This window comes from Anneissia japonica, unplaced genomic scaffold (assembly GCF_011630105.1).
Source record: "Anneissia japonica isolate Jap-2015-1 unplaced genomic scaffold, ASM1163010v1 scaffold199_len4679917_cov187, whole genome shotgun sequence".
Taxonomy (NCBI): Eukaryota; Metazoa; Echinodermata; class Crinoidea; order Comatulida; family Comatulidae; genus Anneissia; species Anneissia japonica.
The window spans coordinates 2778735-2801784 of record NW_022686322.1 but is presented as its reverse complement, the minus strand read 5'-3'; the positions used below and the strand labels follow the sequence as shown (position 1 = coordinate 2801784).

Sequence of the window (23050 nt, the reverse complement as noted above, 5' to 3'; positions counted from 1 at the left end):
AGACGTTGTCTCAACGTCACAGTACGTTGTTGGCCCTGTCTCTTATACGCAGGCGTCGGTAAGCGTCGGGGTCGGATATCTGACGTTGGTACGACGTTGGTGTTTGGTTGCAAAATTTAGTCGGAGAGGTAACGTCAAACCAACATTGGTATTTCACGTTGGCCCAACGTATGAATATATTTGTCGATTTTCCGATGTCGTCCCAACGTTGGTAAGCCGTCGTAAATTTTCAGTCTGACTACCGACGTTGGTACAACGTCACGATTTGTTACTGGCCCGACGTCGGCAAACTACTAAAAAGATGGTTGGGTACTACCGTTGGCCCAACGTTGGCTAGAGGTTGTAAATATTAAATGTGATTCAGTACGTTGTTGGCCCGACGTCGGTAAACGTTTGAAATGGTGGTTGGTTAAAACCGTTGGCCCGACATTGGTTAGAGGTTGTAAATATTAGGATGTGATAACAGATGTTGTCGCAACGTTAGAGTACTTTGTTGGCCCGACGTCGATAGACGTTAGGGAAGGTTGGTTACAACCGTTGGGCCGACGTTGGTTAGAGTTTGTAAATATTAGATGTAATTAAAGACGTTGTCGCAACGTCATAGTACTTTGTTGGCCCGACGTCGGTAAACGTTTGAAATAGACGTTGGTTACCACCGTGGGACCGACGTTGGCCAGAGGTTGTAAATATTAAATTTGATTACAGACCTTGTCTCAACGTCACAGAACGCTGTTGGCCCGACGTCGGTAAACGTTTGGAATGGAGGTTGGTTACAACCGTTGGCCCGATGTTGGTTAGAGGTTGAAAATATTAGGATGTGATTATAGACGTTGTCCCAACGTCACAAGTACTTTGTTGGCCGGACGTCGGTAAACGTTAGTGGAGGTTGGTGACAACAGTTGGGCCGACGTTGGTTATAAGTTGTAAATTTCAAACGTTTACCGACGTCGGGCCAACAGAGTACTGTGATGTTGCGAAAAAAAAATTGGTTCGTGTGGGAATTGCACACTCAACCACCAGGTTTGCTATTCATTATCCATAATTCATAATCTTAATTTTAACTTTTTTGCTTGAATTTTTTATATTGAATATTATATTGAATAAAATCCATGAATGAATGAATCCACCATCAACTAAACTGCCTTAAAAAAAAAGGGGGGGGGGGAAATGGTTTGTGTGAGAATCGAACACACAACCTCCAGGTTTGCTATTCATTATCCATCATCAACTAAACTTCCTTACATCGGCCAATCGTCGGTGGCATCGCACTTACCCCCTTCCAACTCTATTTTGGAACATCAAACCCCTGTCGAGCAAATACCTGAGCACCACGACTGTGGATCCGATGTCCCCGACCAAGGGGCGATGTCCCCGATGGAAAGGCCAATTTTCCTGACGGCAAAGTGGGCGGGGACAGGATCTGGCCAAGCACAACTCAGAGGGGATCTAAAGAGCGAATCACCTGGAAACTCCAACGATTAGGGATTTGAAAGGCTTATTAATCAATAGAGGTTTTTCTCCCCAGACGAATTGAGCTTCCGACATGGGAGGGAGAACCCTTGGTACCCCCACCGTTGACGCAAGTCCCCTTTTCCCGTTTAAAGCAAAGTCTGTGTTCGACCAACTTGCATTAAATACTATTAAGATGATAAACTTTGCCATTTACATTAGAATTCTTCATCTACTAAGGGCTTGGAGGCTTCTTTTCAAGATGGGCTTCTTCTCGAGATTAAGCTCATGAGGCTGAAGGTGTTACTGAACCGGTTCCCTTCTAAGGAGACCTATCGGTTGTGCTTAATGGAGAAGCAGGAAGATTTCCTTAGATTATATTTCTCCAACTTATATTAAATGCGACTCATTCAGTAATTTTAAAACAATTGACCCAGCTTGTATCTGAGGTGTATTACCCAAGCAGAAATGTTCAAAACTTATCGACATCCATATTTATAATAGCGAAAACCATAAATAAATATAAATCATATAAATATCCAATCATAGTATAAATAAACACAGATGCTATACTGAACAGGGGCGGATCACTTAGTGTTCCTCCATGATTTAATAGAGTAAAATTTAAAAATAAATAAAAATGGTGATTTGTAAACGCCCGTTCAATCCTGCAAAGCTTTGAAGAGATCAAAATGCGAACCGTATATCCCGTCCGATCCTTCCTAAATCCACCACTGCTGGGGTAGGTATTTTTTCATGGCCTATTCTAGGCCTACTATTTAAGCAAAAGAAATCATAAATTACAATTCTTAACGTCCCTATTTAAGAAGTCGTCAAAACATAATTATAAATGGAAGTGAGCACAGTTCAAAACGTAATATGAGTACCGGTATTATCGGAGATCAAATCAATTACCGGTATCTGTGTTCTCATTAAATAGAGATACAGTAAAACTTTGAATAGAAGCCATGGACTTCTTTTTTTTATGAACCTTTGGATGGGCTTCGTTTCGTATGGGTTTCTTTCTAACCTGTTAATAATTTGAATTACTATAAAACCATATAAGACGATATTGAAGACATCAACCATGGAATTCGAAATTTTGATTATTTTTAAATAAAAAGAACGAAATAAAATCATAATTTTTTTAATTAGGCTCAACGATGCTAAAACATGCCAACGACAATCTTCTAGATTTAAACCCATTTGGCTTCTATTCGAGATTTTTTTTTTTACGGATAGATTTTATAACCCCGAAATATTCAACCCCTGGCCCGCGGGCCAAATGCAGCCTGCCAAAGATTTTGATCCGGCCCGCGAAACATTGCTAAAACGAATTTTTTTTTTTAAAAAAAAGAAGTTTTTCTGTTTAGAGCAACACCACATGGGCACCCCTACTCCAGCAATGTTTACAGGAGTTGGCTTTTTCTGAGTGTAGCTCACTGTATCTAGTGGCGTAGGGTAGGCCTACTGGCATGTGGAGGGGTAGACTAATGGGGACAATGGATTAAGTGGACACTGATAGATGCGATGTCTAACCATTTGCGGCACCAGCAGGATCGGGGCATGTTATTCTGTTGAAAACACTACTCTGAAAACTTATTTTTGAGTCTGAAAGTGCAATTTCCAGAAATTTAGAGGTATCTATGTTAAAAATGTGCTCGCCTCAATACCAGCCACTGGTGAGAGGATATTTTCGTGGTAGGAAAATTTCTAGTGGCAGGGTAGCAGAACCTGGAGTGTGCAGGTTTTGGGTTTTTTTTTTTTTTTGTTATTTTTTTATTTTTATTTTTTTCAAAATTTTAAAAGAAAGAAAACGGAAGAAAAGAAACTTAAATTCAAATTTAAGTCTGAGAGTGACATTTCCGACCATAGGTGCCGTAATCATAAATTTTCTTGCCTCGCCCCAACCATGGTGGGGTTAGGTGGTATTTTCCCCTATCTGTGAAGGTTGTTCCCTGGCCCATTCTATTTCGAATTCACCGCTATAAAAGAAAATGGAAGTACACAATATATGTCGGCCCGCCACTGGTCTCAACAAATAGTAACTGCCCCCCCCCCACCCAGCTTAAAAAAGAAGGTAGAATACTAGGGTCTTATAACAAAGACAAAGAGTTAATCTAAAGGATCCACTGATTATACGTAAATAGAATATGAGTATGGTGACTCCGAAAAATGACAGACGTGAGGCCATAGTTGATTCTACGTTTCGTTCTTTATTGGAACATTGTCAAGAATGAATAGTTTATGTCCAAAAATACTGACAAACATACCAAAAATCAATACAAGATAAACTTTGACCAATTAGAAAGAGGTAGGCGGAACATTGAGACAAATGATATTCTGATAAGTAAATTGATAAACAAAATAAGATTGTGATAAACAAATGATTATTTTAGAACAAAAGCATGTTAGCACTTATGCTATGTGAGTAATACAAGCTCTTTAGAGGCTCTAGACCATAGTTTAGGCTTGTATCTTCTTATTGCTAAGGCTTCAGCAAATAAAATTTCAGACCAATGTAGAGAACTATGAATAATATTAATATTTTCAAATAATAAGGACATAATAAGAGATTGTTTGGATGTATTGTCAGCCGTCATAAGATGTAGACCAATTATATGGTTAAAACCTTCACAACTCTCAATGTGTTCATGTACACTACTGTTTACATTACGAGAATGTTCAACAGCTCGAACTTTTAAGCATCTATCTGTTTTGCCTATATAACTGTCGAGGCATCCAGGACATTTGAATTTATATATTGAAGAGCTACAATACTCTTTTGGCGTCCGATCCTTATTAGAAGTAAAATATGAAATTTGTTTTATTTGCCAGAGCGTAACAAATTTAACATCCTTAGTCAGGTGTCTACTTATCTTTTTAATACATTTATGGATAATAAAGCTACCTTGCTTACCAATGAAAGGTAAGCGCATCCAAATTTTCGGCCTATTATCAACATTAATATTATCAGTTAAATTATTCTGGATATTTAGATTAGAAAGAATACGATGGAAAATATACTTAGGGAAACCATTCCATGACACCAGTTTCTTAATCATGTCAACCTCTTTATCCAATGATGAGCCAGGGGAACATATTCTATGTGCCCTGTACAAAAGGCTACGTATCCAAGACACCTTATGCGCCCATGGAACAATACTCTCAGAATGAGCATATTGCCCTGTATGGGTACCCTTCCGATAAATACCCATAGTACCTTGCATATCAAAAGAAATATCAAGCAAATGAATATTAGCAGAATTCTCAAAAGACTCAAATGTGAACTTAGTATTACCATGAAAAGAATTAAATAAATCAAGTATATAATTAAAATCAGAAGGCTTGGCAAGCAACAGAGTATCGTCTACAAAACGCGTGTAGAATTGAACAGTACCGTCATTAACCAAACCAGGAATTAACGATTGTTCAAGCTCAGTCATGATAATGTTGGCCAAAACCGGGCCTAACGGAGAACCCATTGATACACCGTCAGTTTGCTTATAAAGCTGATTATTACAGGAAAAATAGATAGATTTAGTACACGCATCTTTGAGAAGCTTAAGCATAAGTGCTAACATGCTTTTGTTCTAAAATAATCATTTGTTTATCACAATCTTATTTTGTTTATCAATTTATTTATCAGAATATCATTTGTCTCAATGTTCCGCCTACCTCTTTCTAATTGGTCAAAATTTATCTTGTATTTATTTTTGGTATGTTTGTCAGTATTTTTGGACTTAAACTATTCATTCTTGACAATGTTCCAATAAAGAACGAAACGTAGAATCAACTATGGCCTCACGTCTGTCATTTTTCGGAGTCACCATACTCATATTCTATTATCTTTGCTTATAACTACTTTATAGAGGGCAGTGTCTCAATCAAATCAAATTCATTTGACCAATCAGTGTTTAGTATGCATGTACGTGCACCAAATTTAAAGGCTTTTAAAAAGTGTTCCGATTTGTTTTGATTTTTGTAAGTAAAATATTTTAATTTTGATTAAAATACAATCGGCACAAGTACACATAGGCCTAAGCAATGCTATAATTTTCTATGTTTGCTTAATTAGCCTAGTTAGGTAGGCTAGGCTGACCGATGAGTTGAGTTGGTGAGGATATTTTAGCTAGGGCCTAGGCCTAGGCCTACTACTAGGCCTAGCTTCTCTTTCTAGCTAGGCTAGACTAGGCCCTAGTCTAGCCTAGGCTACGTTGTGGCTATTTTTACGACGAGTCGTGTAGATAGCTCCCAAATGCTATTGTGCTATCCTCGTTGCGGTGGAAAATAAGTCGAAGTCTTGAACTGAGCAAACCGCAATGCTAAATCTAGCCTAGGGAGGCCTATCTCTATATTTTTCACAATTATTTAAAAAAAGGGAGAAAATTACATTCAAACTTAAATCTGAGAGTTTCCGGCCATCGAGCTAGTAGAGGTGCCATAATCATACTTTCTGCGATTTTTTCTTACCTCAGCCCCAACCATAGTGGGGCTGAGGCATGTGGCCACTCAATCTGTGCATCCCACCCAAGGCCTAGGCCAACTCTATTTCGATTTCCTGGACCCTCCACTGTTGAAGTACCATTTTCCAGTTCCTAGAATGGTAATATTTATCCGTTGGGGAGAAAAGAGATGGTTTTGTCAGGAAATACTATATCAGGGTCAGGGATACCCCGGGCCCTGACATGATGAATAATTCATTGTGGTTGTGGAAGCAATCTTGACATCGTCTTTGTTTGGAAAATACAACAATTATGAAGTCATATAACAGTGGCTTGATGCCTATAAAATAACTAATACTAATTCCCCAAACTTCGTCAGATATCCGTAGCTTCCTGGGAGCTTTGCCTCCCTGAACCCCCACCGGTGGGAAAACGTTTCGCTGCCGTTGTAGAATGGAATGTTTTCAAAAAGTGTTCGCTATCCTACAGTACGACTACAGTACACACACAGTACTTATTGCTATAACCTTAGGCAGAAGGATGATGGGGTTTAAATTCAATAATTTCTGGGTGGTTGGTTTAAAAAAGAGTAAAACAAAGAAAGAAGTAGAAAGATAGTGCTAGATCTACAGATTCCCATCTTTTTTTCATTTCATTCATTCAACAGATAATATATCGTGTATCTGATTTTACATATTTGCTGATGCTAACAATTCTGTGCTACTCTGCTATGTTTCTCAGTATTGTTTTTATGTCTTTTTTAATAGTTAACAAATTAAAGTATGTTCCATCACACTCCAGTTGAAGTGGACAAGGAAAACAAAAACTCTCAAGGACTTACCGTGAGTTAAACAAATTTGAGATTAGGAAAGAAATGTTACCTTTCATAAAAAAATAAAAAAAAATATTAAGGTTCTACATTGATGAAGATGACATAATATATATTGAAATAGGACAAATATAAAAATAAAATATTATAAGAACAGAGTACAAATACAATTTTGTTAAAAGTTTTAGAATTTTACCTAAAAATGTTGGTGATTATGTCAATATGATCTCACAAATGATGCATCTCGTACCTGGTGAGACCTCACAAATAATGTGGCAGTGTTTAATGAGGAAAAGAAAAATTATTTGGTAAAAATTTTCACTTTGGCCTATTGTAATTTGTATTTGAAATTAGAAATACATTTGTATTGATTGGAAAAAAACTGGTGATCTCATATGGTACATCTTATTTCTTGGTGAGACCACTCATGTTATGTATTTTTCGGTGTTTTTATTTTATTCTCTAATGCTATCCTTTTCTTATAGAAACAAGTTTTAAGATGTAAAACACCTCACCGTAGGCCATTAAGTGTTGTTAACTCCTCTGACACTTTTGGAGCTACACCCTCTAGAAAAAAACTCTCCACAAGTTATCAATCAAGTTTCACACCAGTAAGGTCTCTCAAAAAGCAGCCCCTCCCACAAAATACGCTATGCATTTTAGCAGATGAATCTTCCAAGAATGCGTCGATTCCAAAACACAAGGAGACGAAACAGAGTTCGGAGGAAGCTACCCTGAAGCTATCATCACACGATTTGAACATAATAGCTGAAAAACAGGTACTTTTAAAGCATTTGGTATCTTCTTAGTAATATTTTTGGGAAAACCTTTCAAAATTTAATAACACTTGACTGCTCATCAAGTAAATTATTGAAATTTCCAATAAGATACAGTTCATGGACTTTCTATGAAAATCATTTTAATATTGATTACTGACAAGTAAGTTACAGCTAAACAAATTATCTTTCTATGTTGGATGTCAGTATTTTAGTATACATGTAATGTAAGTATGAGAATAATCATTTTAAACTTTGATTATAAATGTTTTTATCAATACTGTAGTATATGCCCCCAATTTTTAATACTTCAATCACTTGTTTTTCTTTTTTCTTAGTAAGTATTTGTATAAATGACATAAACAAACGATATCAGTCTGCAGGCAGCATGTTGTATATTTTCTTTAAACCTTAATAAATAGATGTTATAAATTGATTTCTTTAGCACCATTGACTATCATGCATGCAGAAGACATTGATGACAGAATACATTTTTAGGAAGCATTAGTTATAGTTTTGTGTCATCCTAACTATATAACAAAAAATTATTTTAATCTTTTTTTTTTAGGACCTCAATCGTCAATGGAAAATTTCTAATAAAGTCAATGGTGCGTTACTGGATGATGATAAGCCCATTGCAGATTATGTCCACTCCATTATTCAAAGGCAACTATCAATTCTACAAGATGAAGTTGAAGATTCATACAGAGACAAGGATGGAACATCTGTAATTGAATCTCTTTCATATAACAGCATTTCTGAGAATATAAACTCAAGTGGTGAAGTGGACAAGTATCTTTCAGAAACAGACAATTCATTACACTTTTCTCAACATAGAATTGAAAGTTCATGTGATGATACCTGCAGTTTTTCTACCTTGCTATTACATAACCTGAGTTCATCTGTATCTGAAATTGTACCCACACAGTTCGATGAATCTCTAAATGTTCATGACTCAACCTCTTTACTGATTGAAAACAATGCTGAGAATGATAGTGGGAACCTCTCCTGCAAGAGTATGAGTGAGGATCGCTCAGAATCTTTACAAAGTACATCTTTGCATGCGGTTGATATTTCTGACAGGTCTTCTGATGCTTCCCCACAATGGCAGTTAGATGGGTTTACCTTGATCACAACCAGAGATACTACTGACTGTGTCGCACCTTTTCAATCAACATGGTGCCCAGTTGAAATGAAAGATGGTTTCTCGCAAACAAGTCCAATACCCCACGTTTTAGATTACAATTCACCAGTAGATAAGGATGACTTTTCTAACAAAATTTCTATTTTGAAGAGGGAAACAACTCTAGAAACACTTAATAGAGAATCAGAAGCAATGGATGTGGCGGTTACCACAATACCAGTCAATATGGTAAATGGTTTCTCACAGATGACACCAGCCTCTTCTAAAAAAGAAAGCACAACAACCCCATGGCCTGAGCTTAATTTGGCAGATGGTTTAAAAGATTTCCTACCAAAAGAGCTGATAGATGTGATGTCTCAGACGACTCCAAAATCATGGCAGGAACAAGAGACCTGTATGACCCCTGTTGCTGAATTGGTGACGGTTGATGAAGCTGTCAATATCACACCTGCAACAATGAAAGATACCTCTTCCCAGATGACTCCACATTTCTTCAATGACCAATCCACTGCCATCACTCCACACCATGCATCGGATGCAACCACATGTACGTCTCCTCTAGCCAATATTAATTTAAAGTAAGTCAAATTTTCAAAAGCATGACACTAATATAAACAAATTTAAGATTTTTTTTTTGTCTGAAATGTCTGTCTGACATGTTTTTACCCTGTTATAATTGAAATATATTCAGCTTAAAAGATTTATATTCACATTTTCACTTGAAATTGTATTTATATAACTTGTATTTGTTTTATTTATTAAGTTTTGACCAAAGTGAAAAGCAGGAAAATCCTGAACTCCAAAGTCACCTAGAGACTGCTGTCATCTGCAATGAAATTCTGCGACAAGACATTCAGTCACTGGAGAGTAAGGTGCAGGGCATGAGAACTCAGGTGAAAGAGAAGGAGCAGGAAGTGGCTCTGCTGACTGACAACTTATCTGAGAAAGAACAATACATCAAGGTGATTTCATAACAACTATTGTATTTTCCTTTTCGCTTAGATGTAATGATCTTCAGCGCTCTACATTTGCAACAAAATTAGTGTTAGATTAATAATTTTCTTTTAAACAAAACCAAGTATTATTTTACTATTGCCAGTATTGAGTATCCTGGATGATACCCTTCTTCTGAATTATGGTAGATCCTTCTTTCCGGTTGTAAAAAATCCTGACCATTGATGGCGCCAAACAAAGATTGTATAGTGTGACTTGAAAAATGGTCCCCCTTGTTTCTATTCATAATGAGGGATCCTTTAAGTCTGATCCAGATGGCTTTCCAGATTCTATGGGCGTTGCCTCAAACTCCTTACCGAGAATTTTGTAATTGTCCCATTGAATAAAGGTATCTTGCTTTCAACATTATACATGTTGATTAATGTTACTTCAGCACAATTGTTAACCTAGTAAAATATATCTGTACTGATTTTACATTGCTACAGGCTTCACATCAAAAGTTGATAGATGACCTGCAACTCCGAATTGAAGAACAAGTTAAACAGATCGGATCCCTTCAAACGACACTCCGTCAGGTACAGTATGTGTATTACAACAAATCAAGGTTATGCACTCTGTAAATTACTATTTCAGTTTGTTTTTAATGCATTTTCGTTTATCAAAAACTGTTATAGGTGTTTAAAAAAAACCAATCATGATTGTCTGTCTGAACTACTTGACCACAAGATAGAACAGCGTCAAGCAGCTTTAGTGTTTATATTAAATACAATCTCAATAGGAGCCATGTTAAGAGATATAACCAAAAACCCATGAAATCAAGTTTGGATGTGGTTACTCCCTCATTTTACACTTATTTCATAGTTTCCTTTGAGAGCTTATGGTCCAGGTGCGGTGCCTAGGTACCCTGGTGGGCTCCAGAAAAAAAATCTCTTTTATGGGTCAACTGATAAAGCCCCTTAGGGCTGAACCATTGTAGTACATATATAAATGTGAATTTCATCATTATTTTTATGTTTTTGTATACAAGGGGAGTGCTTTATTTGGTTTAAAAGAGGAGATTGGCTCAAAAAGGAATTGAGATAAACCACAGAAACCCTCTACATGGGCCTGGTATTTTATGATGTCCATCAAAACCACTAATTTATAGTAATAGAAACAAAACTGAATGATTGTTTACAGAAGTCTAATGACATTAATTCTCTGGAAGCAGACATCAGTTGTATGAGGGCGCACTACCAGAAGCAGATTCAAAATCTTCAGCAGGATCTTTGCCGTGCTTATCGTCAACACAAGAAAGAAGCAGAGAAGATGAAAGAAGAGATCAACCAGAATGCCAACATGCAACAAGAACTCCAGGCTGCGAGAGATCGTGTGAATGAACTCGAGGAGAGTATCAAAGCTTTCTCACACCTTGAGCGTGCTCTTGAAGAAGGGAACCAAGTGCAAGTATGTTTAATTTGCAGTACCTCAAGCAGTCAAACACTCCAATATGATTTTAGTTCACACCAAACATAAACAAACATTAATCTGAAACTTAATTGTATTTTTTAATAATTGAATTTTGGTTCCCACTTTATAAAAGCTGTATAGTTTCTGTGGGAACCTTTCATTTTGAACCATGATGACTTTTGTTCCATTAATACAATTATTTATAATTTAAAAGTTATCATATGTCTTAGTATATTTTATTTGGTTATGAAATGAGAAATGAATAAATATTACTTTGTTGGGGAAAAAAACATAATTATTCTATTTCTTTGTGTACAGTGATCACAAAGTAATCACAAATTTAATTCATGTACATTCATTTTTTTTATTTTTTTTATTCTAGGAGGAGATGGAATGCCTAAATGATTACTATGCTGGTCTGGAAGTGTTGATAAAACAGATGGAAGATGAGTGTAAGAAGTACCAAGAAGAGGTAGGCAAACCCACTTGATCACATATATTTCATGCAGCAAGTGATAATTTGTTAGACTTAATAGCATCTCATGTCATCAAGGCCTCTGAATACTCCATATTTTATACCCAGTCATTGGATTAAACTCATGTGGAGAACATACTCAGCTCTCTAGAGAGTATTCTATAATCTTTGTGCAGCTAGTAATCAGCGCATATTTGTTTGAACTTACCAGGAACCCACTTGTACTCCTGGGTGGAGGGAGACAATCATAGGTAAAGTGCCTTTCCAAAGGACGTAAGTGAAATGCACAGTGGTGGATTGAACCTCCGATCTCAAAGTTGGGAGCAAAACTGCAACCACTGTGCCAAACCACTCTCGTACATAACTAGATTTGACAATGCAATCAGGCTACTGACTATAATGTACCAGTTCTCTTCTGTTATTCACTTAACCAATGTAGATTTTAGTTACAGTATACACATTAATTTTCAAATATATTATTGATTTTTTAATTGTTACCATAATTCTAAATATCGGAATGTATTATATTTATTCAACACAAATTATAAATGCAAATAAACACATGAGGGTACAATTTTTTTTTTCACCAGAATTTACTGATGAAGGTAAAGATGGAAGAGAACGATGCATTAAAGAACAGTGCTCTGGATGAGGCTAGGGAGTCTAATGAAAACATAAGTGAAATTAGGATGGAACTGGAACTCACCAAGGCTGAGAAGTCACAGTTAGAAGAACTGTATAGTAAGGCTAGCCTGGAACTTGGCGTGGCTACACAGCAGTACACTGATTTCTTAGCTGACTTGCACAGTACAAAAACTGGTAAAAAGCTGTTTATTTGCATTGTTGCTAAAACTATTCTCTTTTTTATTATTTGTAATCTGTACACAGATCGTATTGTTTATTTACTGTTCCATTTTACAAAAGTGTCTTGTAAACTACTCTAAATATGTGTGTTTGTTAATTTTTTGTTTTTGTTTTGTTTTGTTTTTTTGTTCCTATAAACAAATTAAATTATTATTATTACAATTTGCTTGTAAACTACTCATTAAATAGACAAGATACAAGATGAAATTTATTGTCAAATGATTACATTCGAGATTCGTTATTTCAATTGTCATGGCAACACATTTTTGTTTTGACAAGAAAAGTGATTTTGAGTCAAATAGCAGAACTAAAATTCTCACCCCTCATGATTTCACCCCAGAACTTGAGCAGTACAAGGACACTGTACAATCCCTGCAGGAACACCAGAGTTTGCAAGATCAGAAAGCTGTTGAGAGTTGCCTGCAAGAAATGTGTTTGGAGGCCTCTTTGATTATAGAAACTAAACAAGCTTGCAAGCAGAAAGCTCAAAGTAAATTAGCAATTGCAGAACTAGAAGCTGTTAATGGTACACTTAGCAAGAAATGTTTTGAGTAAGTAATCATATTAATAAAATAATACTTCTTTGTAGTAATTTGTATAAACAATATTTAATGGTGTGTTTTTGGGGGGTTTTTTTCTAAAAAAAGTCAATGGTTGCATCTGACTTCTACCATAGATACGTGACTCCCTGTTTTTATCGATTATTACATTAAAAATCCCAACCCGTTAACATAGACTCAGAAATACCGAGATAGTGTCCAGCTGGGGATAGTTTTTTACCATAATTAAGTCTTTGTAACATGGTGTAAGTATATTAAGCAACTTAATTTCATGTCGCCTTGTTGTGACTATGACAATATAGTTTATTTTAACTTTATTTTTCATCTTGCATATTCTTAATACGGGGAACAACTGACCAAGTGAAATAGCATTTTTTTTAAATATTTACTTTGATAACATAAATAATACAGTAATAATAATGTACTACTAATAATACTAATATAATTGAAACATTTTGTTTTTATAAAATACATAAGGCATCTGGAGAGTTGGCAATATAAGAAGAAACAATTAAATATTATCATCTTTAATTTGAATCAGGTTGCAATCTGCTCATGAAGTTGAGATGCGAGAGCTACAATCAAAACTAGGTGAGCTTGAGGAAGAGAATCTTGTGAGTCGACGTCGCATATCTGATCAGTTTCAGGAGATTAAAGCTATCTTTCAGGCCAAGGCAGAGTTATATGAAACTAAACAAAGCATAAAGGTTAGTATCACAGTGCTTCCCTCATGAATCACTATTGGGTGGCTTATTTTTATATATTATATAATAATAAGCCACCAAAAAAAATCTAGAGTGGCTATTGTTCTCTGTACATATTTATTAATTATTCAGGGGCGGATCCAGAATTTTTCAAGTGGGAGGGGTGCCCCCACAACATTTTCAGAATAGATAAGTGAGTAGTGCTTATTTCAATGCATTGATATGCATTGAAATTTGAAAATTTAGTGGCAAGAGGGGGAAGCACGTGCCCCCTGTGTTCCCCCACAGGAATGGACTTTTCCGCTAAGCCCTGCCCTTGAGTATTCTTACTAAAGTCCCACAAAACAATAGCTTAAATGTAGTTAAACACATGTGCTTAGGGGACAAAAGGCATGTGTGTTTGTAGGAATCCCATTTGTAGGACACGCATGTATTCCTAGCATTGTTTTAATTGGTCGATTGTTAAGTTTGATCAACACACCAGAAAGGGCCATTGAACTCGGGACCCTGAGGTTGGAAGGCAATCATCTTAGCTACCAAGCTATACCCAGGAGAATAGATCCTATATGTGTAATTATGCTAATTGGTTATTTTGATAATAACTTTCCCCTTCATGAATTTGTGCTAAAATATAGGTTTAATGTAATTCATGTGGCTATTATACTGGTGCGTAAATATAGTTTACTTTTTTGTATGTTTACCAGAAAATGGAAGAAAAGTACAAAGAATCACAAGAATTTGTAGAACAAGAATGCAAAGCATTGAGTGAGGCATTAGAGGAAAAGGAAGAAGAATGTAAGTCAGTAATACTGGAGTTGTCTCGTTACAAAGTGGTGATGTACACTAAACAGGAAGACGTTGATGAACTTCAAGAAAGCGTAGCGGTGCTAAGGTAAGCTTAAGCTGCTTGGTCCTCAAAATTAGATTATAGCAGCATTTTGATTGATATGCAATTAAATTGCAAGTCATCTTTTATCATTCTCCTGATGACAGTCAGTGTAATCTCACCGAAAACCTTATATTCTGCAATTCTTATTTGAATTATTTTTATTGTTACTATTTTTATGTTTGTCAAGTTTTGAAATAAAATGTAGCATGGGAAAGAATAATTGAACGTTGAGACAACCAACCAGTGGTTTTATTTCAAAAACAAGGTTTTTACACATGGTGAACTGAAAGTTTTATGATTTTTTTTAGATTTTGCTATTTAGATTTGCCACAACTTTTGGCCAAATTTTTAAGAAATGTTACAAATTGTCTTTAATTTTTTATTTTTAAAAAGATTTTTGTATTATTTTTTTGCATTAATAAAGTTTTAAATTGAAAAATATAATTGTGCAATTATTCTTATATTGAGATCATTATGTACAGTATATTGTTATAAGTTTTTTCTCTATAGTCCTGTAGGCCCATTGTCCACAGTCTTTGAATAAATTGACTTATTCACTATAGTCCAGTTTTTCATGTTAGATTAATGTGTTGATAAATCAGTGGTGTGATAAAATATGAATATTTGACATTGATTGTGTTCCTACTCCTGATAGGCAGCAACTGACTGATTGTGAAAGTGAGCTGGACAACACAAAGGCAAATGCTCACCTAATGCTACTGAACCAACTGTCAGAGATAACAGAAGCATCAAATGAGATTTCTGGTCTTGAATCGCAAATGATTACTGTATTCAACTCACTCATGGACTCAAAAGATCGTCAAAATTATCAGGTATGATGGAAATATTTTATGTTTCACTTGGATTTTTGTCTATTTTCATACATTATAATAATTTTTTTCCTAATTGTTAAAAAATGCATAGTTTCTGTTGTACTGTAAAACATAAAAAAAGTTTGTTTGTTCACTTTTAATGGGCTTCTTTTGAATACTGTATATACTTCTGTATGAGATTGCCTTATTTTAGAGATTTGCATACTAAAGACTGGCTTCTGGTTGAGATGGCTTCTTCTCGAGAATAAGCTCACTGGGGTCCTTTTTGCGATTTCAACGTATATTGAAAGCATCACATGAAAGTTGCTTCTAATCTTAGTTTTTGTTCTATGTTCTCAGAGAGATTCTCCAGAGAGACCTGATGATAAAACCAATAAAACAGAAAATTCAATGCCATTTGAAGATTCATGTGCAATGATGCCCCCTGGCGATTCACTTGTAGCCTCAATCCTACATGCCGTACAAAGCAGCGTGGATGATCCCAACAAAAAACCTTGTGTATCTGATACAGAATCTAAAACGCCTGAGAACGAGACTAGGTCACAAAAGTCAGTGATGGTAGGCTCAATTGGTAGTGCATTTACTGCAGTTCAACCAGTAGACAAAGATGTCAAAACAACAGATGTTGATACTGATAATTCTATGAAACAGAAATCATCTCTAGGTGATCTAGTGAGGGCAACATCTGGTGTATTTGAAGATCTTTTATGGGTGATGAAGAAGAAAGAAATGGAATGGACAAATAAAAAGGAAGAAATATCCAATGAAAGGTAATACTCTTGAGCAATAATTATTTCCCACACTAATAATTCAAATCTTATTTTTTTGTACCTGGTTCTGAACCCCCGGACCGTGGTCTGTTCTCATACCACCAGTTAATATATTTGGACTATGAAATATAAGAACATTTATAATAATTGATTAAAATGTTATGTAAATTGTCAGGTTTCTTGCAACGTATTTCTTCCAAAAATGGCTATGTGTAAAGTATAAAATTGCCAGTTCCAGGTCGTTTTCTTAAAATTTTCTCACTTCAGCCCCAATCATGGAGGGAATGAGGTGCATCCCCAACTATGGTACCTGTGAAACAGCAACATTTTGAGCCGTTTAAAAATGGACCTCAGTGAGAAAAAGGTTGAGAACCAGCGTTATAGATCATTATGTTATAATATTCTAATTATGCTTCTGGTAGGCAAATAATGGAGAAGAAACTTAAGAAGACCATTGATTCTTATGAACATGAACACCAGCAGTTAAAAGAGAGGCTTCTAGAGTCTGAGTGCCACAATCGACGTCTTCACCAGAACCTCCAATCCAAGTTCTCAGAGTTAGCCAATCAGGAAAAGATTATTCAATACAGACAACAGGAGATAGATGCAATGGCAACCAAATTGGACAGATTATCTGACTTGCAGATTGAAAATAAAGTGAGATTTAAGATAATCCAAATGCTTTACTGTACTTTTAAATATAAAACCTGGTGTATAACTATAAGGAGTAGGTTGACTTTCAATATGGTCATAACAATGCAATGATGTAGTGCCACCAGATAGGCCAGCTGAACCTGGATGCAAGTCACAGTAATATCTATCAGGGAGGAAATTAAACAGTGGGGCTGAGGTGGGTGTGCATTTTGGGCCATGTGTCGGTGTACAAATGACCACCTCTCGTGGAAAAGCTGGTGCCACCCCTACCCCTGAGGGAGTATCGTATACTCAATTCAATAGAGGGATTCGGCGATTGTTTACAGTCGGTCACATGACTTAACTTGGGTATATATGAAAAACATTACAGTGTGATAGTATAGGAAAATGTAATGTTATGGTTGCGAAAACAAACACCACCTGTTAAGGTGAGAAATAAATGGCTAAGAAAGGCAATACGATTGTTCAAAATACTGTTTATTTACTTATCCTAGTGTTCTCCAAGGAGTGTATGCTTTGAACTTTAAGTGATCCTTCATAAAACTTTAGCTAGCCCTAACATCGCAGCTCGCAGCGTAGTTCGCCGGTCGAAGACCATCATGCATAACTAACTATGCCGTAGATGTGCAGGGGCCTAGGCCTAACATTTGTTGAAATATCTCTACGGTTGCTGCCAGTATCCTTTATTACAGCATTAGCAAACCATTAAGGTAAAATTTTCGAGTTTAATTTCCAATCAGTTTGGTATAGTTTACTTGGAATTATGATGGTCTTTACAGCAATAAACAAGGGACGGACACAATAGTAATCTACATGTAAAACACCTCTGTTCCAGTTGATAGTTTATATCCAGCACCCAAGTTAGGTCATGTGACGCCCATTGCCGAATCCCTCTATTAACCATAGCATCTAAAAGAAGAAATACATAAATATGTTGGTACTCTTCATTATTTGGCATTCTTAAAATATAAACATAGAATCAATATATTTGCATGTGTACCAGTGCCAATTATTTTACAAACTTCTTTAAATTTAAATTGGTGTAAATGACATATTACTATATAATAAGAATCTAACTTATTTAACTTGTAATTAAATTAACCACAGCATCTGAAAGAAGAAATAGATAAACTTCAGAATCTACTAAAAGGCTCAAATATGCAGCGAGAGCTGCTGCAGAAAGAGATGGCTCTTATCATGCAACGACTCGATGGCTCACCAAATACAGGAGGTCAAAGTGGACTAGATGTCGCAAAGGTCATGCAAGAAAATATATCACTCAAGCAAGAGGTAACTTTTAGTAGGTTATGAAAATATATGAGAATAACCCATAACTTGGCAGCATCGGCTGAATTGATTTTTGACTGCGGTAGCAGCTGTAGAGAGTGATAAGTTGTTTCATGTTCACATCATTTCACACCCACACCAACAGGGCTGAATGAACCAGCAGAGCATTTTTTTTAATCCATTTGTATAGAGGGTGACTCTTCCAGTGTATCCTAGAAGGTTGAATGATATTAGGGGCCCGCTTAAATCGATGAAAAATGTAATGGTTTTATCAGAGAAGTCTCATTACAAGGCTTAGGGAGTGGAGATTTGTTTTTAGTCATGAAAAATAATCCTGTGGTGTCACAGAATTTGAACCCAAGAAGGCAAGCATTTTAACCACCAAGCTCTATTCTCTACTCTTCCGAAAGATGCAATGTCATCCTTAAAGTGCACAAAAGCCAGCCATGTGCATCATGTAACATTGTTTAAAATGAGGATGATAATATTGAAGGTATTTGTTGTCTGTGGAGTATCTAGAAGTCTTGAAATGGAGGTGCTGATGGGGGAGGGGGGGTGGGTGCGTGCGAAGTTGAAGTGGGGGAGCTTGATGATCAGTCAAGGGGTGCTAACTTGAAATATAAGGTGATTTTTAACTGTACTTGCAAGTGAATTTTTTGGGGGCGACTGGGGGGGGGCGCAAGTAATTTTTGAAAGTGCGTGTGCGATTCCCCCCCCTCCCCCTCGATACGCTGCTGTTTGTTGTTGAGTAAGAATGGAGAGAAAATTAGAGGTAGTTTACCAATGTTTTTCTCCATCAGTTTTTTCTAAGTAATTTGCTTAACTTTGTTTATTTGCTTCTTCCTGCAGATGGAAAAATTAAAACTTCATATGATGAAAAAGAATGATTATTATGAGAACCTTAATAGCAGAGCTACACGCCAGGTAAGCATTTAATACACATTCAAAACCACATGCACTTCGGCAGGTCATTTAAAAAGTGCTATATAATGACCTTTATTGTTGTTATATCATATAAACCAATGACCCGTATGTGGCTAATTCTTTAAACTATGGGACCCTTGCACTTTTGATGTTATCTCTTTAAATATCAGTCCCTGTCTTTTGCTAGGTATTAAATGTGTATATAATTAAAACAATTAAAATGTGATGTACTGATGAGTGTTAATTTGAACTTTTTCTATTGCTATTAAATGGCTCAACTCCATAAAAGAAAGAAATATAATACAAAATTACACCTATAATATAATAGTTATTTCATCGGCTTCATATGTATTTAGGATGAGTGCATTATGTTCTCTTCTACTTGTATAATTTATAATTATTGTTTTTTAGATGAATACACTGAAAGAAAATTGGAAGAAGGCAGAAGAGGAAATTGTGCAACTTGATTCAGTTCTAGACCTCTGTAAAAAGGTGAGCATTTATGATTTTAATATTTTGAGGATTAACATTAATCCATGGGATTAACATTAATCCATGGGATTTAGGATACGACTTCTTTCACAAGTGGATGTGTGCAGATATTTTATCAGCTAATTAAATGCAGCAATAGCTTCTGCCTCTGCCCTAGTGCATTGGGTCTACTACCATCAGGTGTAGACAAAATATTTTTGTGCCGCCGACCATGAAAATTATCTTGATCAAATGCCTCCAGCAACAAATGTTATCTTTAAATATCAAATTTAATTTACCAGTTTGCATTAAATTGTGATGTGTAACAAGAAAAAAAATGCCTTCAGGGTAATGGTCAATGCCGGCCACACGGTCGCGCACTTTTCCCAGCCCTGACTACCATTAAACTGCTAAAAATAAACCGCACCTTCCTCATTAACACCACACTACTATAGGTCTTGTTTCCTTTTCAAATATGTATTTATGTATTAATAGCTTATACATTTAAAAGCTGTATTTTGTTAACAAAGTAAAAGTAAATACTTGCCGAGCCACTGAGCTCATAGGGCTGGAGCTTATCCCCAGTTACGGTAGCATGATATGGATGAGAGTGTGGTACTCCACCTGGGTGGGACACTAGTACACTGCAGGTTACTCCCAGCAATTTGCTGGTACCGATTGATAGAGCTGGGCATACTGAAGCAATGTAGATAAAGTGACTTGCTCAAGAAATGCAAGCAAAATGCAAAGCAAAGGATTGAAACCCTGACCCTGAGAAACCAAACCATTTCCACTGTGCCAAATTGTTATGTATTTTTATTGAATAATGAAAGGAATTGTTGTTTTACTCTTTCATTTATTTGCAGCATGTCAATAATATCCCTGCCTCAATGCCGGATCACCATTCCATTCAAGGATTACAAGAGCTGTTTAAGGACTAAAGAATAATATCTCTGTCTGCACACCAGGTTTGAAAATGCCAGTGATTCCTGTATTACCATTCCTTCCCATACATATGATTATAGATAACATCTGTCTGATGATGCAAAGTCTTGCTTCATTTTGTGCACTGTATTTCTGCATCAATTTCTGGCACCATTCCTTCCAAAATTACAGGACCTGGTGGATGATGCTAAGTAATCTCAGGATTCCACTAAAGTATAGGATGCTAGTGATTCCTGGTTCATTCTTGGCACTAATCCTACTGGAGTTTATAGATAAGAACTGGCGGATGATAGCTTCATTTTTTGAACATTGCTACATCCCAGGTCTACAATGTCTATAAGGCTATGTTCACACACTGCAGGTAACGGTTAGCAGGATTTAGATCCTGCTAACCGTTAGCAACCATGCGTTCATACAAGACAATCCCCGATCCAGATGCCAAAAAAGATGACAGGGGCGGATCCAGAAATGTCCAAAAGGGGGGCCGAAAGTTGGGCCGATTGAGACAACACTATCGTAGGGGGTCCGAGGCATGCCCCCGCGAAATTTCTGTGTTCTAGACGCCCGAACATAACATTTTAGGCATTCTGGGCTATCATTTTTTTCTTTTTCTCTCTTTTTTTTCTTTTCTTTTTCTTTTTTTTTACCTCCCAAAATTGGGGACCAGGGCCGGGCCGGTCCGGTCCCCCACAAATCCGTCCCTGGATAATGATCGAATCACTGGCCAATAGGAAATTGGAAATGCGTATGTTTGATTAGTTGATGATAGAAGCGCGCTCAACTTGCTAACCTGGTAATGGTTAGCGCTAACCGATCGGGCATTCAGACACGGGTGCTAATGGTTAGCTCCCGATCCGGATGCTAGGGCTATCGTGTGAAGCTGACCTAAGAATGTTAGTGATTCCTTCATTAATATGTGGAACCATTCCTTTCCCAGGATTCTAGAGGTTTATAGATAAGGTCTGCTGGATGATGCTAAAGCTGGGCACTCACTCCGGTCGTCGGCTGACGCGATTCCACAGAGAACACCACCACGCGCGCAATGTATCTTTTTTAATGGCGATCCGTTCAGGCTGTCTACGACAATGAGCAGACGGGGTCGCTTCATCTAGCACTCACAGGGGGCGGAGTTTAATTTGTCATACGACAGTCTGGTTTTAAGTCCTGCCTTGTAGTCTGTGCATGTCCCTTTCTCTGAATTACAAAGACTAAAGATGCTGGTTAGATTCCTGTGCATCACTCCTTCATTTTGGATTACAGGAATGATAACAATTATTGTTTGTGTATACCATTAATTTCAATGTACTGTTGATTATAATGTAATTTCTAATTAAAGTTCAAACTATAAAGTCAATTTATGGCTTAATGAACACCACTGTATATGCATGTGTTTACCAGAGTAGTGTAGATTATGTTACTGTACTACTGTATTAGTGTTGCTGTACATATAATTTATGTATTCGAGTACTGTATTACTAAAAATCTTTCCCTGGGGGTGAGCATAATGTATGTTTGTTAACATGGATCCAGTGAGCATGTGGTTCATGTTGTAATCAATTTCTTATTTTCCTTTGGTTGAGAGATGCAACATTTAGCAAACTAAAATGACTGTTGTCATTGTTGTTGTTTTGTCTTGAATTTGTAATAAAGACACTTCAAGTACAGTAGTACATAAAAATTGTATGTGTGTGTTTTCTTTAAGTTGAAAGAGCCTGAAATAGTCTTGGAAAATGAGTAGGACAGAAGAGTAAGACAAAAAGGAAAGAGTCTCACAATAGAAAATAACCTAGTGCCAGAATTCAAGAGGGCCTTTTTCTGCTAGAATTGGAAAGAGGCTTGTGCAAGAAAATTATGAAAATGTGTATTACAAAAAAAAAAAAATAACTTGCTTAAATGATGAAATTAAAATGGTAAAACTTGAAACCCCTTAGAAGTTAAGAAAAATTGACTTTAGCACTAACGCGGTTATAAGTCCACTCTCGGGTATAGGCCCACTCCTGACTAAGTCATTTTCATGAAAAATGAGGCCACTTGAGTATAATCCCACCCACTAATTTGAATCCAGTAACAAATGATTTTGTAACGAAATACATCGTAAGTCAGACGCATTGACGTAATACAGCCGACCAAGTAACAGCCTTTTCTCCATAGAGTAGAATAGTAGCTGTTTTTCTCAGATCTTCGCAGTGAGCGTACGTCTGGTCTTTGCTGGCCATACTGACTTGCGGCGGAGAGCAGATGGCGTGTCTTCTGATGCAATTATAACCCGCGATTGCAACACGCACAACGGCGGGGGAAGAGAGGCCGGGGCACTTTTTCTACTGGGGGTATTCTTCCCCCCCCCCTCACCTTTGCGATTGTTCCCAGCACCAGTGACAAACATTTTACAAACGCTGCAATGTCGTCGTTATTGTTATTATTATTATTATTAATAATATTATATTGTTATTATTATTATTATTATTATTATTAATAATAATATATTGTTATTATTATTATTATTAATAATAATATATTGTTATTATTATTATTTGGTGCTTAGAGACCTTGTTTATTTGCCCCGGGCCTTATAAATTGACATTATTATTACATTATTTTTGAGTTGAGTAACCAGATGTTGTCTGACGT

At 36.4% G+C, this 23050-nt stretch overlaps 1 protein-coding gene across 1 annotated transcript; it reads left to right on the top strand.

Annotated features, from left to right (window-relative positions):
• The first annotated feature begins 5326 nt into the window (after positions 1-5326).
• LOC117115839 (centromere-associated protein E-like) lies at positions 5327-22100 on the top strand. The gene is made up of 19 exons (XM_033259798.1): positions 5327-5433; positions 6662-6736; positions 7209-7502; positions 8068-9221; positions 9407-9605; positions 10083-10172; positions 10777-11043; positions 11429-11518; positions 12112-12340; positions 12726-12936; positions 13487-13652; positions 14354-14541; positions 15194-15371; positions 15711-16141; positions 16564-16798; positions 17903-18085; positions 18932-19006; positions 19418-19498; positions 20344-22100. Exons 2-19 carry the CDS (start codon positions 6677-6679, stop codon positions 20416-20418), a joined length of 4206 nt encoding a protein of 1401 aa, XP_033115689.1. The 5' UTR covers positions 5327-5433; positions 6662-6676; the 3' UTR covers positions 20419-22100.
• The last annotated feature ends 950 nt before the right edge of the window (positions 22101-23050 follow it).